The 14,762-nt window shown below is 40.0% G+C and overlaps 1 protein-coding gene across 15 annotated transcripts in view; it reads right to left on the reverse strand.

The window, feature by feature from the left end:
- SGMS1 (sphingomyelin synthase 1) overlaps window positions 1-14,762 on the reverse strand; it is a 204,175-nt gene that overhangs the window by 6,741 nt on the left and 182,672 nt on the right. For all 15 annotated transcript variants that reach the window (XM_077822310.1, XM_077822307.1, XM_077822309.1 and 12 more), the window contains 2 exons: window positions 10,017-10,134; window positions 554-707 (listed from right to left, as the gene is read on the reverse strand). In XM_077822310.1, coding sequence (XP_077678436.1) covers window positions 554-707; window positions 10,017-10,134 — 272 coding nt within the window. The remainder of the gene's footprint in view (window positions 1-553; window positions 708-10,016; window positions 10,135-14,762) is intronic.

Here is a 14,762-nt window from a genome sequence, read left to right on the forward strand (position 1 = left end):
ACTTTGGGATTGTAATTATACATACTACAAGGCTACTGTAATTCCTTTTTTTCCTATATCCTCTTCCCTACCATATTGTGTGTATACGTAAACTTTTCGGCCTGATCATCTCTTCAGTTGTATGCATACAACTTCCAGTATCTTTGGGAAAGTCACTTAGGTTTTTTGTGCCACATTTCCCATTCTGCAAAACAAGTATGCTAATATTTACCTACTAAACTGAGGTATTGTGAGGCTTGTGCTTTTCAACAATTAAAATACTTGGATCAAAAGCACTATATTCACTGAGCATGAAGTATGTTTTATATCATGTTCTAGTCAAAATATACTTTAATAAGAATGAATAATCCAAGTATAACTCATACAGTAGTGTTATTCCATTTTCACCTGTTTTCTTAGTCAATAAAGCATATATTATTGTCTTACATTACTGAATAGACTTGAACAAGCTGGGTTTTTCACTCTAATTCTATTAATGGATCGAGACAGTGAACATTCTTTAATCATTAATTATATACAAAATTAAATTCCATAAACATTGTAATGAACTTACACTCTTTGATAAATAAATATGTAAGCGTTAACATGACTGTGTGGCCACTGTACAGATAGTCACCACACATGTTGTGCGATCCTGTGATAGATAATCCCCCTCCAGCAAGCAATTTCATTATCCTTCTCAGGTGAGACTCCCAATCTCCAAAGAGCTGGTGGAAGAAGAGAAGAACATATTTAACCAAGACTATTTCATACTGCATTAAAGATATGAAAAATTAACATAGATTATGAGAGAAGGCATTACCCTACAGGGTAATGTCAAGCATCTCCAATTCAATGCTGAACAAGCCTGACTCCCATTGATGCTAATAGGACTTGAGGATGCTTACTAATTTGTGTGATCAGACCCTTTATCTCGGTAATTTTACACATGAGCTATTTAATGAGAAAAAAAAACCGATTGGTTCCAAAGACTACTGCCAAACATCTTTGAGGCATAAGAATGAGACTTTAAGACTACAATACATAAAAATGGAAAAAAAAAATGAATTGTTTTCAGATTATAACATGGAGAAAACACTACTGGGATGAAAATGCATGCAGTGTTACTTTACTTAAATAGATTTATATTTTCTAAGATAGGAAACCCAAAATTATGGAGACTTCCCTTAGAGAAAAAATTGTCAGGGCCTTCCCTTTTCTCTGCAAATAGCTAACGGTTTGGGGAGAAAAGGAAACTAACAAATAGCCAGCCTTAACTCATTCACTTTCAATTAAAATAATCAACATGACATATCTTTTTGGTATTATACTGGATCAAAGCAATAACTCCATAGTTACTGCCATTACATCTAGCAATTAATATGCCATGATTTTAGAGTGTTATCAGTTATGGTAACACTAAAATAGGTAACATGAAATCATTTTCTCTGGTATTCATAAATATTTATAAGTGCTGCCATTTATGACATTCTTCTGCAGATGTTTTGCCGGCAACATTCAATATTGTTCATTACTGTAAGGAAAAAATATTCTAATGGGAGCTTTAAATTCAGGTAATTGTTTAGTTTTCTCAGTGGGAGCTACACAGCTATACCTGAGAATACTTTGTAAGCGCCGTAGATATACTGTAGAATCCTGGGAAAGTCGGAAAACAACTCCTAGCAAAACAGCTTTTCTATCTCCTTTACAGTTACATCTCCAGAAAATAGTGAAGTGGTCACTCTTTCTCATAGATGAATGGCAAAGGAATTAAGTCAACCAGGCAAATAATTTGTACAGCAATAGTAAAAGGTCCTCCAAATTTAGCTTATTTTCTAAGAATGAGACAGAACCCAGAAGCTAAGGTCAGGCAGCCAAAATACAGAACTGACAGATTAATCAAATGTATGTAGTCTTGCCTAAATCCAATTCCTAGAATACAGGGTTTTTTGGAGCTACGCTGGTTTCTATTGGCAAACAGATGTGTTTGTGGAGGAAAAAAATAGGTTATTTTATTACATAAGCTATCATGCAACTTACTTACTTCTTCCAATGAATAATAGACCAATGCAAAGCAAAATTCACAATAAAAATTCAAACATCTAACAGCAATGAAATATAAACACAATAGCTATAAAAACATGGAATAGTTTCCTGGGATTACAAGATGACACACGAAGGCAGTGGTTCCCAAACTTGTTCCGCCGGTTGTGAGGGGAAAGCCCCTAGAGGGCCGGGCCAGTTTGTTTACCTGCCTCGTCCACAGGTTCGGCCGATCGCGGCTCCCAGTGGCCGCCGTTCGCTGCTCCAGACCAATGGGAGCTGCTGGAAGTGGCGCGGGCCAAGGAAAGTATTGGCCGCTGCTTCCAGCGGCTCCCACTGGCCTGGAGAAGCGAACCGCGGCCACTGGGAGCCATGATCGGCCGAACCTGTGGACGAGGCAGGTAAACAAACCGGCCCGGTCCACCAGGGGCTTTCCCCGCACAACTGGCGGAACAAGTTTGGGAACACTGCATTAAGCAGATCAAGCAGCAGGAACATCTATCTGGAGCACTAGTAAAATCCTATACACTGAATGCCACAGATTGCCAAAATGTACTTTACATACCAATGTCTCTTTTCTTTGAAAAAAATCTCATCTAACACATATTCTGAAGCCCAACGCCTCCACAAAAAATAAGTATGTTAAACAGAAATCAAATTCTTCCAGTGACAGACTGCAATTTTTAGGTGTTTTCATTAAATCTGGTAACCTCCCATTTTCCTTTTAATTTGATAATGATAAACTGTAAACAATTAAGATGAATTAAATAAAGTCCCTTAGTAACAGTGTTGTTCCTACAGAAATTAATCCAATAGTAAATTGGATGAATTGTCCAATTTAATGAGCTTGATTGAACAGTAAATACCACCTTAATAGTCATTGTGGTGTGATAACATCTGAAATTTGACACAATGGTTTCTGCATAAAGAAGAGCTGTAAAGCTGTATAGTTCTGGTTACCCATATTCCCCTATTATTACCCACTCCTCATATGGCTACCACCCAGTGTATCCAGTGTTGGAAATGCCTCCATAAATTATGTACAGCATTTCTAGCTCTGTTGTATCATTTCCACAAGTTGGCGCAAACATCAGCAAGGAACATAGGACATTGGTCGTACGTGCAGTGAGTGCTAGATAACTACATTTGCTCACTTTGTGGTATGGCCATTTCCCTCTGGCTGTGGAGCCAGGCCACCTCGGCACAGATTTAATACAATTCAGGGCCTCCTTTACCAGGCTGCTGAGTGTTCAGGAAGGTAGAGCAGATCTCACACAGAAGACGAGGAAACACCATCACTTACTGGCTGTTGTTCACTATTCCCACCAATGCAGAAAAAACTGAAAGCTGGTGCCTTAGCTGTCTCCTGGGGAAAGTCAATCTGCGAACTATCTATACCCTCCTATCTCCCCAAAAAAGGAAGATAAAACCTGTATTCATTACACTCCTCTGAAGAGTGACTGAAAAACCCATTTTTTTCCAGTAACCCCCTCTGCAGCAAGGATAGGGAAAGAGCAATTGACACAGTGGTCTATGAACGGAGCAAAATTCTCCTGCCTATCACAAGTATTCAGATGCATTGGGATGAATAGGATGGGTAGGTGACTATGTGGAGAGGCTGGGGAGACTGGTTAGAAAAAAGAAGAAAGAGGGATTTTGGGAAGAAGTGAGATTACTGGAGAGAAGAAGAGTAAGAAATGGAGAGATAATAACTGAAGGAATGAAGGAGACAATACAGAGAATGCAAGGAAAGAGAAACCGGTGCGGGGGTGGGGGCGGAGAAATGTGTTAGCAAGGGACAAACAGGTAATGAGAACTGAACAATGGAAGAAACCAAACGTTAATAACTACAATATGAAAGAAAAGTGAGATGTGAAAGACAGGAAAGAAGCTTTAAAAAAAGGCAGAGTGGCAGAGTTTTCAAAAACATTTTATTAAATAGAAAGATGACTGATGAAGTACTACCACAAACTAGACACATTCAGACTGTTTCCACAAACAAAAGCTTATTAAAAACCAGCTAAAACTGCTAAGAGCAAAACATATTCACACAAACACACAATACAAAAGAACTTACAAGTTCTGGAAAACTTGTTTGTAATACTTTAACATCCAGTCACAACATTAAACATACTCCACCCCTCTCCCAAGGATACAGACACACAAGAGACTCACCAAATTAATCCAACTCACACTGTAATGAAAAGCTTAACCTTTTTCAGCAACACTATAATTTATATTTATAGCAGACATAAATGGGAAAGCGTGTGACATGTTGTTCTTTCATGTGGGAAGCATAAGTTTGGAGTTAAGGGTTTGGCATTGCAGTGTCTCCCTGCCCCCAGCCTGAAGCAAGAAACAGTGTACAGGCTTCTCTGACCTCTAACGAAGCTCTGGTTCTTCGGAGGCTTACTATCTCCCTCTAGCTTCAGCTAGCCCACTGGCATGGAAACCCTGTCTTCCACCCCAAGCACAAGGGATTATCAGTGAGAAGGACAGGGCTGACCCGTGGCCATCTTTTATAGTTAGCCCTTTTCTCTCCTCATGATTCCTACTGTTGACCTCTGTCCACCTATGCTCCCTGGAAGACATGGATGCATTGAAGTATCCATATACCACATATGTCCTGGGACTTGCTTCCCGTTCCTAGCAGCACTGGCAGTCTGACAAGCCTTCTCTGGCTCACTGGAGTGGGCTTCACTGCCAGCAAACCACAAGCAGTTTGACTGTAAAATCTAAGAGGCCTCAGAACATTAGTTCTTTCATTTTGAAAGAAATTTAACTAGTGTAGCCCACAGAGGAGCTGCATGTGCATGCGTGCAAATTTACTTCAATTTAAACAGTAGGTGGAAGGGCCAGGTAGATTTCCACATATCTGACTGGGTTTATCCCTTCCTCTTGATGTTTAAACTATCTATGCAATGAATGATTTAGGCTCAAAAGATACTTCTGGAGATTTTTTTTTTTGTTTTGCCTTTGGAATGTACCATATATATATATACTTAAAAATCTATTTCTGAAGATTTCACTCCCCCTCCAAACAAAGGTTTTGGCTCCTTCCAGAAGATCATTAACTCTTTTATGGAGTGTTTGTAAGATACTGCCTGGGCTGCTCATACCTGCTAGAGTGACTCTGATCAGATATTTTAATTCATTCAAAAGAGGCCACTAATGGAAGTAATGGAATTTTTTTACACTTTGTTGCAAGCATAACAGGGGCATATTAGTCACTCAAAGAAAAGACTGTATTGCATGCCCACAAACTACCTGGAAGTGTAGGATCTAACGGCTTAGTATATTAACCAGCTAGGATCTAATGGATTAGTGTAGTAACCAGATAATTCTTCATGCTGTATCTTAATCTAATTTTAAAGAGGTTCACAGCCTAAAGTAGCCATGGTAACCACTTAATAATTAGAACAAAACATGTACTACTTAAATCAGTCACTACTGAATACATTTGTCTTCTGAAGACTAATATTTCTTTATTTTAGAGCTCATTCTTGTTTTAAAAACTCAACAGAAGGCATGAATTGTACTTTTCAGACAGTTCTAACATTAAGGATCTGTTTAGTGTCTTTCATGGTGATTATACTTCCTGCATTACCCATAAAAGCCTAGAATTCTCCCAAACACCAAATCATTTCTTTCAAACTATGTTTGACTCAGATAAGGAGATGAGAAGGGGTTTTCGGGATTGAAAATGTTCTGTATTTTACAAGGAAGTCCTGAGAAAGATCAAGAGAAGCTAATCAATATATCAAAACTCTGCAGTAATGTAGTACAGTGCAGGTTAGTCCTTGTTATAAAGGTCACTTAAAACATTGGCAAATCTGCCTAATTTCTGTTGAAATAAAGAATGTTCCTTTTCAGAAATGGCAGATTTACTCAGTTTGGAATTATAGTATCTGTTTTCTTTTTGTACTTATAGTGGCTCACTGTTTAATTGACTGATTACACATGTTGCTGATTTCTCCTTCTCATGTCCCTACCCATTCCTCCATTTACAAAGACTTATGTCTCCAAGCAGCCACATACGATTTGGCAAAGACTGCACTGTCATCATATAAGCAGAGCTAATTTCCATCATTGGTCAGCACACTCATTGGAACATTTTCTCTTGGAAACCAAACATTTTGGGTTTGTCTACTTTAAGAACATGTAGGCATTTTTCTGCATCAGTGCAGTTCCACCCATAAAAGAACAGTAGCAATACTACTGTAAAGTAGGTTAAGGGGTTTTGGACTTTTAAGATGGCCTATAACTAATTCTGCTCTGGAAGTGGAGTTTCACCAATACAGAAAAATGTGGATGAAGCCGTAGAGAGCTTGTACGTGGGAGGTTTCAAATAGGCTGATTAGATTATTTCTCTCAAGTTTAATAATTACCATAATTAACATCTAGGCTGGCGAAGGATAGGAATGCTATGGAGAGAATGAGCAAGCACTACAGCTTGTCTTCAGTTTTTGTATCGCTTAAATTATATTGGTTTCAAACTGGTATAATATAACCCCCTTAGCGCAGATGCAATTATACTCATATAAAGGTGCTTATATTAGGATAGCTTAGTCTTGTAAATTTAGGGGAGTAAGTAGAGCTGGGTGGGAATTTGCCATAAGAAAATCATTAAGATGGAAAATTTACTGTCCACAAAATCTAATTTTTTTATTGGAAAATTTCTGTTTTTCAAAGACTCTTTGATTTTCTACTAGAAAAATGGAAACAAGATATTTCTCATTGGGTCAGTTTGATACAAATTGGAATATTTTACTTTGTTTAACTAACCTGAACTGCTTTGTTTCAAATCAATTCAACAAAACATTAAACTGCTGTGACAAAGCTCTGTCCTTGCCTCCGTGGGTCCCGCATTTCCTGGCGGATTTCGCTAGCCTCAGAGGCTCACTATGACCCTCCACGTAACCCTTCTCTTTCTAGAAACAAGGGAAGCCATTTTCATCATAAGCCAGCAAGGGAGGTGAGGAGAAGTTATCCTTCCTTGCACAGTCTCTGTTGTCTCCCAGTCTCAGTGATTAATCAGGGGGCAAAGGTTGGGGGGGAGGGGGGTGAGCCCGGGCCCACCCTCTACTCCGGGCTCTAGCCCAGGGACCCTAATAGTATCAGCTATGGTAGCTGACCTTTTAGAAACATGACATGTACAATTCCCTGGGCTACTTCCCCCACAGCAGCCCTCACTTCCTCAAGCTCCATTTCACCCTTACCTCAGGGCCTCCTTCCTCGTGCCTGATATGGTGTGTAATACTCAGTCTCTCCAACAGCGCAACTTCCTCCCACAACTCCTGACATGCACACCCACCTGACTAACTGGGAGGTTTTTAACTAGCTTCAGCCAGCCCCTGATTGGCTTCAGGTGTCCCAATCAACCTAGCATTCTACCTGCCTTCTGGAAAGTTCTTAATCGGCCCCAAGTGTCTTAATTGACCTGGAGCAGCTGCCATTTCACTTATCCTGGTACCAGGGATTTGTTTAGCCTGGAGCTAATATATCTATCTCCCACTACTTTTCTATAGCCATCTGGCCTTGCCCCGTCACACTGCACTTTCCTACTAGTGCATTGCCTCATGGGACCTACAGGTCAGGCTCTCTGGAGGACTACAAATCCCACAATGCCATCTGGACTCCCCTTTGATGAAACTGTATGGGGACTTGTGAATCGCAGATATAGTCCAGCTGTGAAGCTTGGTCCTTGGGGAGAATAGAGCCCATCAGGCTCCCAAAATACAACTTCCATGTTCACCTAAGTGGTGAAAGAACAGGTTAAGGACAATTTAGAAAAGCTGGACATGCACAAGTCCATAGGGCCAGATCTAATGCACCCGAGGGTGCTGAGGGACTTGGCTCATGTGATTGCAGAGCAATTGACCATTATCTTTGAAAACTCGTGGTGATCAGGGGAGGTCCTGGATGATTGGAAAAAGGCAAATATAGTGCCCATCTTTAAAAAAGGGAAGAAGGAGAATCTGGGGAACTAGACACTGGTCAGTCTCATCTCAGTCCCTGGAAAAATCATGGAGTAGGTCCTCAAGGAATCCATTTTGAAGCACTTGGAGGAGAGGAAGGTGATCAGGAACAGTCAACATGGATTCACCAAGGGCAAGTCATGCCTAACCAACCTGACTGCCTTCTATGATGAGATAACTGGCTCTATGGATATGGGGCAAGTGGTGGATGTGATATATCTTGACTTTAGCAAAGCTTTTGATATGGTCTCCCACAGTATTCCTGACAGAAAGTTAAAGAAAAATGGATTGGATGAATGGACTATAAGGTGGATAGAAAGCTGGCTAGATTGTCGGGCTCAACAGGTAGTGATCAATGGTTTGATGTCTAGTTGGCAGTCAGTATCAAGCGGAGTTGCCCAGGGGTTGGTCCTGGGGCTGGCTTTGTTCAACATCTTCAATAATGATCTGGATGATGGGATGGATTGCATCCTCAGCAAGTTCGCGGATGACACTAAACTTGGGGGGAGAGGTAGATACACTGGAAGGTAGGGATAGGGTCCAGAGTGACCTAGACAAATTGGAGGATTGGGCCAAAAGAAATCTGATGAGGTTCAACAAGGACAAGTGCAGAGTCCTGCACTGAGGATGGAAGAATCCCATGCACTGCTACAGGCTGGGGACCAACTGGCTAAGGGGCAGTTCTGCAGAAAAGGGCCTGGGGATTACAGTGGACGAGAAGCTGGATATGAGTGAACAGTGTGCCCTTGTTGCCAAGAATGCTAACGGCATATTGGGCTGCATTAGTAGGAGCACTGCTAGCAGACCGAGGGAAGAGATTATTCCATTCTATTTGGCACTGGTGAGGCCACATCTGGAGTATTGCGTCCAGTTTTGGGCCGCCCAAAATTGGAGAGAGTCCAGTGGAGGGCAATTAAAATGATTAGGGGGCTGGGGCACATGTCTTATGAGGAGAGGCTGAGGGAACTGGGCTTATTTAGTCTGCAGAAGAGAAGAGTGCAGGGGGATTTGATAGCAGCCTTCAACTACCTGAAGCGGGGTTCCAAAGAGGATGGAGCTAGGCTGTTCTCAGTGGCGACAGATGACAGAACAAGAAGCAATAGTCTCAAGTTGCAGCGGAAGAGGTCTAGGTTGGATATTAGGAAAGACTATTTCACGACGAGGGTAATGAAGCACTGGAATGAGTTAGCTAGGGAGGTGGTGGAATCTCCATCCTTAGAGGTTTTTAAGGCCCAGCTTGACAAAGCCCTGGCTGGGATGATTTAGTTGGGGTTGGTCCTGCTTTGAGCAGGGGATTGGACTACATGACCCCCTGAGGACTCTTCCAACCCTAATCTTCTATGACTATATGTGTCAATGCACCATAATGGGGAAAATACAGTTTAATGTCGAACTAACTTGCAACGAAGCATCCTACCTGAGTTCAACCAACAGAAACGAAACACTGATTTCAGGAATGACGAAAGGTTTTGTTTCGATCGAAAAAGGAGAAAACATTTTAATATTTTTGAAATTAAGTTTTTTGGAATATTTAATTCCATGAAAATTTTCCAAATGTTAACTTTTCTTTTCCATTCGGGATGAAAATACAAATGCTGAAATACTGGAATTTCCCATGAGATGGAAATTTCAAATTTTGCTCAGCTCTAGAAGTAAGTTACAGTGGTATATGGCACCTCTACATCAGTAACTGCATCTCATTATAGGATGTACAGATTCCACTATCTCAGAAAAAAAACAAAACAAAAAAGTCACACCCCTAATCAAAATAGTTAAAAATTGACACAAACACTGTAAATTAGGCCTGAGAAGGGAGTGCTTTGCATTGTTCAACAGCTAGCACCCCGGTTGACAAATTTGCAGCATTGACGATCTGTGAAAAAACGTCCTTGCCATTCCAACTTATATGAGAGTTACAATCAACAGGTCTGTTCACAGTTATTAAGGATCTCTGGCGTGTGGAAAAAGGAAAAAGAACAGAAGCTACCAAATGGAATTGCAGTGAGAAAAACTTACCTTTGGAGAACAGTTGAAATGCATACCGGGTACTGGCAGCGTAGTTACATACATCGTAATACACCGATATAGGTATAGTGTGCCAACTATACAGAAAAATCTTCTGCTAATAATAGACCTGGAGAAAGGGGGGAAACAAGTGTCATTCTAAGGAAACAAATTCTACCAATATTTGTCTAAAAACATGAAAGGCATCAGTCTAGAATATCATGTTGACAATTCAAGCTCAGTAATTTTAATAATGCTTTATGCATCTACATCAGCTTTCATTTAAGACTATTAAAGAACTTTACAAACAGTAGTAAATAGAAGGTATCTCCCATTTTACAGGTGCAAAACAGGCACAGAATGCAATTAAGATTACACAGTAACTCAGTGGCAGAATTAAGTGGCAGAATTAAGACTAAACCCCAAATTTCTAACTTTTAGTTCTAAACACTAACCTACGATCCCTTCCTACCACCATTCCTCATAAATACAAATAACTCATAGTTTAAAGATAGCAAACAAAGCCAGTCCAAAACTAACACAGGTTTTAGCCAGAGGCTGAATTCCTTTAATCTCTGCAGAGTATCTCTGCATCTACGAACAGTGAATTATCTTCCAAAAGGAGCAATCATATTCGATTTACTCATATACATTAAAAATTGTTACTCATGAAAGAGAATCAGCAATCTAAAATATAGAAATACGATTATTACAAAGCTGAATTAGACCAACCAATGACAAAAGGAGGTTATTTACTAATATCGGAAGTCCTTTGAAATATGTGGTCTGTATCTGTATTCAACACATGGATATGCATGAGCATGCATCCGAGTCCAGACATTTTACCGAGCGGCGTCCATTGGCCCTCATATCCATAGTGGGTCTTCTTGTGTTTTCGAGTGAGGATATAAGAGGTACTGCTGGTTGACGTCCCCTCAGTTTCTCTTCTCACGGTGAATCCAACCAGACCAGAAGCAGAGGGGACGGAGGGCAGGTAGTGGAATACAGATAGGGAGTGGAGGGTACCCTCAAGTCTTTTAATGAATGAAGAGTCAGTCATTTTCTTATTAAAGAGGTTTGACTCATCAAAGGGAAGGTCCTGCATAGTATTCTTCACTTCCCTGGGAAAGCCCAAGGATTGCAACCAAGAATCCCTCCTCATAAAAACACCTGTGGTCAAGCTTCTGGATACTATAACTGTTGCATCAACTTCAACCTGAAAAGCTCTTTTTGCCACCAACTTGCCCTCCTTTAGAAGGCTCACCCAACCTCGATCGGCTCAGGGACGGAGCACATCTCTTATGGACAGTTCTTGACAGGCATCTGTCCTTGCGCCCATGAGAATGCCCTTTATTCTCATGGGAAGCCCTGAAGGAATAGTCTTTGGTCTTTGAAATTGAAGGCTCTGCTCCTAGGCATGTGCTCATTTACTGAGGCTGCTGTAGAGGAGGGTTTCCCTGCCCCAGATCAGAGGGGGGCCTCAGGGCCTTCTCCATTAAGGGTTTCCTAAGATGAAGCTCACAGGGTTTGCAATTTATTGGTGGAAATGATCAACAAACACAGAAGAAATGTGTGTCTCACCCAGACAGTAGACACAACATTGGCGTTCTTTTTGACAGAGAAGGATCTAGTGCAGGAGATGCAGTTTTTGAAGCCTGGGACTTTGGGCATAGGCCCAGACTGCAGGGAGGTAGTCCCCGGTCCTGGGAAGTAAAGTACACAAATGACACTAAAACTATAGCTGTACTAAACTAAAAAGAATAACTATATACTATTTTATCTGCAGGATCTCTGAAAGCTGAAGAAAGAGAGAACATTGAATTCTGACTCAGGACCATGCGGCGGTAAGGAACTGAGGGGGTGTCAACCTATACTGCCTCTTCTACTCTTGCTCAGAAGCATGAGGAGACCAACTGAGCATATGTGGACCAAGAGACACAGCTTGTTAAAATCTCTGAACTCAGGTGCATGCTGCACATGTGTACCCACATGAGGAATACAATAGGAACCAGCACTTGAAGAAGAACTGGAGGTTTAAATACCATGGATCCACAGTGGACTCATGAAAACACAATCAGTCACACGTTTCAAAATTTACCTCTATAATTACATCTGCAAGTTTTATCCATTCAGGTTTGAGTGTGAAAAACTGATCATTAGCTGTCACCCTAATTGCAAATTCATGTTAAAAATGAAATGCAGGCTTTGCAAGTACCAATGGCACACAAAATACAAGTATAACTTCAGGTTGCAGGTTGAGGCCAACCCAAAATTTGGCCCACTTAGCCTTCTGCTGCCAACTTTCAATGTAATTATAGTAGTAATAACTATAATAACAGTAGCAATAATATTAAATATTGGCAAGCATATATATGATACATCAGGATTAAGCCTCACTGTGCTGAGGAAGAGAATCACTCTGAGATATTCTCAAAAACAACAGATAAAGGTTAGAGGAAAGAAACTTAACATAGAAGAAATCTGGTGAAGAACTGGTACAACATTATGTTAGTTACATGTTATGTTGGTTTTGCTTTCGTAAAATAATCAGCATTTAAAACTGAGGAAATGATGGCAAACTAGGCTTGCAGTTTCTCATCCAGCCAAAAGTAGAATTCTTGGGTAAGATCAAACATTATCCTTTCTCCCATACTGTCTCTACTTGTGTCATAAATATAAAGGGAAGGATAAACACCTTTAAAATCCCTCCTGGCCAGAGGAAAAATCCTTCCACCTGTAAAGGGTTAAGAAGCTAGGATAACCTCGCTGGCACCTGACCAAAATGACCAATGAGGAGACAAGATACTTTCAAAAGCTGGGAGGAGGGAGAAAAACAAAGGGTCTGGGTCTGTCTGCGTGTGATGCTTTTGCTGGGGATAGAACAGGAATGGAGTCTTAGAACTTAGTAAGTAATCTAGCTAGATATGCGTTAGATTATGATTTCTTTAAATGCCTGAGAAATTAAGCTGTGCTGAATAGAATGGATATTCCTGTCTGTGTGCCTTTTTGTAACTTAAGGTTTTGCCTAGAGGGATTCTCTATGTTTTGAATCTAATTACCCTGTAAGGTATTTACCATCCTGATTTTACAGATTTTTTACTTTTTACTTCTATTAAAATCCTTTTTCCTTGTTCTTAAGATCCAAGGGTTTGGGTCTGTGGTCACCTATGCAAATTGGTGAGGATTTTTACCAAACCTTCCCCAGGAAGTGGGGTGCAAGGGTTGGGAGGATTTTGGGGGGATAGACGTTTCCAAACAACGCTTTCCTAATAAAGAAACCCAGATAAATGTTTGGTGGTGGCAGTGGAAGTCCAAGGGCAAAGGGTAAAATAGTTTGTACCTTGGGGAAGTTTTAACCTAAGCTGGTAAAAGTAAGCTTAGGAGGTTTTCATGCAGGTCCCCACATCTGTACCTAGAGTTCAGAGTGGGGAAGGAACCTTGACAACTTGCCATACAAGGCCCCAGGTATATTACTCTATCATTATAGCACTTTCCATAGAATACTTTAAGAGAAGCTGTCTGCAAGAAGGTTATATAGTAAACATACTGAAAAGTTATCCCTTCCCACTCTTGCTGCTCTCCTTCCCCAGACTGTCTCTGTTAAAGTAAAAACTACGTATTTAGGCAAGGATTCCTAAAGCATTTACTTGTGACTGCTTTCAAATTTCACTTTTTTAAAAGCACTTAATCCAGACAAAAACACATCTAATACCATTTAAACAAGTAAAGTTTCAATACAACCAGTAGCAAACTGAACTCTCGTGAAACTCACAAATGGCTGACAATTTGATTTTTAATGGCTTTTGGCAGAGTCAATTAGTTGCAGTACTATTGATCTGACTACAGCATGACTCAACAATGCTAGATTAATATTACAAAAGAGATTTAAATGCTTTGATGGAAAGATTTCAAATAATATATTGTGTACACACATATCTTTCAGACAAAGAAGGATTACTTCCTCTTGAAACAGTAAATATTTTTGCAAACAGGAATACACTAAAGAAGGTTTAAGGTTGTACTATCAGACTATATCTCCATGGATGTAACTATTGCAAACTGGGATAAGGGCATTATTCCATTAGAGAGATCAATTTCACTAAGGAGCAAAAGCTGAACTCAAGGCTGAACATCCATTTTATTAAACTATATATAGCTCTCTGATTTTAGTTCTATTTAAACTAACTGGTTTAGCAGACTCTGGGCTAAAGACACAGAATAAACTGTAAAAGGCAAATGTGAAGTAAAAATTCAATACCACTGTTTTTCTCAGGCTGGAAATACTGACAAGATTGCTGCAACTATGTATACCATTATAGCACACCAAAGGAGAGAGACTCAGACAATACTTTTAAGTTCACTAATTAACAAATGGCTACTAACTTGTAATATACTTCTGAGACCCAACTGTGAGGAGTTGCACTAGAGTGTAATGGTTTTATGTACTGTAGGTAGATAGTTTAAATTACAGGTGGATTCTGCAACCCTTAGTCATACTCAGTAGAGCTGTGCCAATTCATTTTTTGGTTTGCTAATAGTTCTGGAAAAATAAAAAAAATTTGGCTCTGGTTGAATAGAAGCCAATTTTTATTATTATTATTTTTTTTTTTAGCATTTTCAATGAATTGAAGTCTGAAAACTTTAATTTAGGGTTGAACAAAACATTTAATTTGGAGTATTTTTAATAAAAGCAAAAAATGAAGGCTAGATTCACAAAACCCTTTATATGCAGTACTTCAGTGATTAGGGCATTCATCT

This window comes from Eretmochelys imbricata, chromosome 7 (assembly GCF_965152235.1).
Source record: "Eretmochelys imbricata isolate rEreImb1 chromosome 7, rEreImb1.hap1, whole genome shotgun sequence".
In the NCBI taxonomy this organism is placed as follows: Eukaryota; Metazoa; Chordata; order Testudines; family Cheloniidae; genus Eretmochelys; species Eretmochelys imbricata.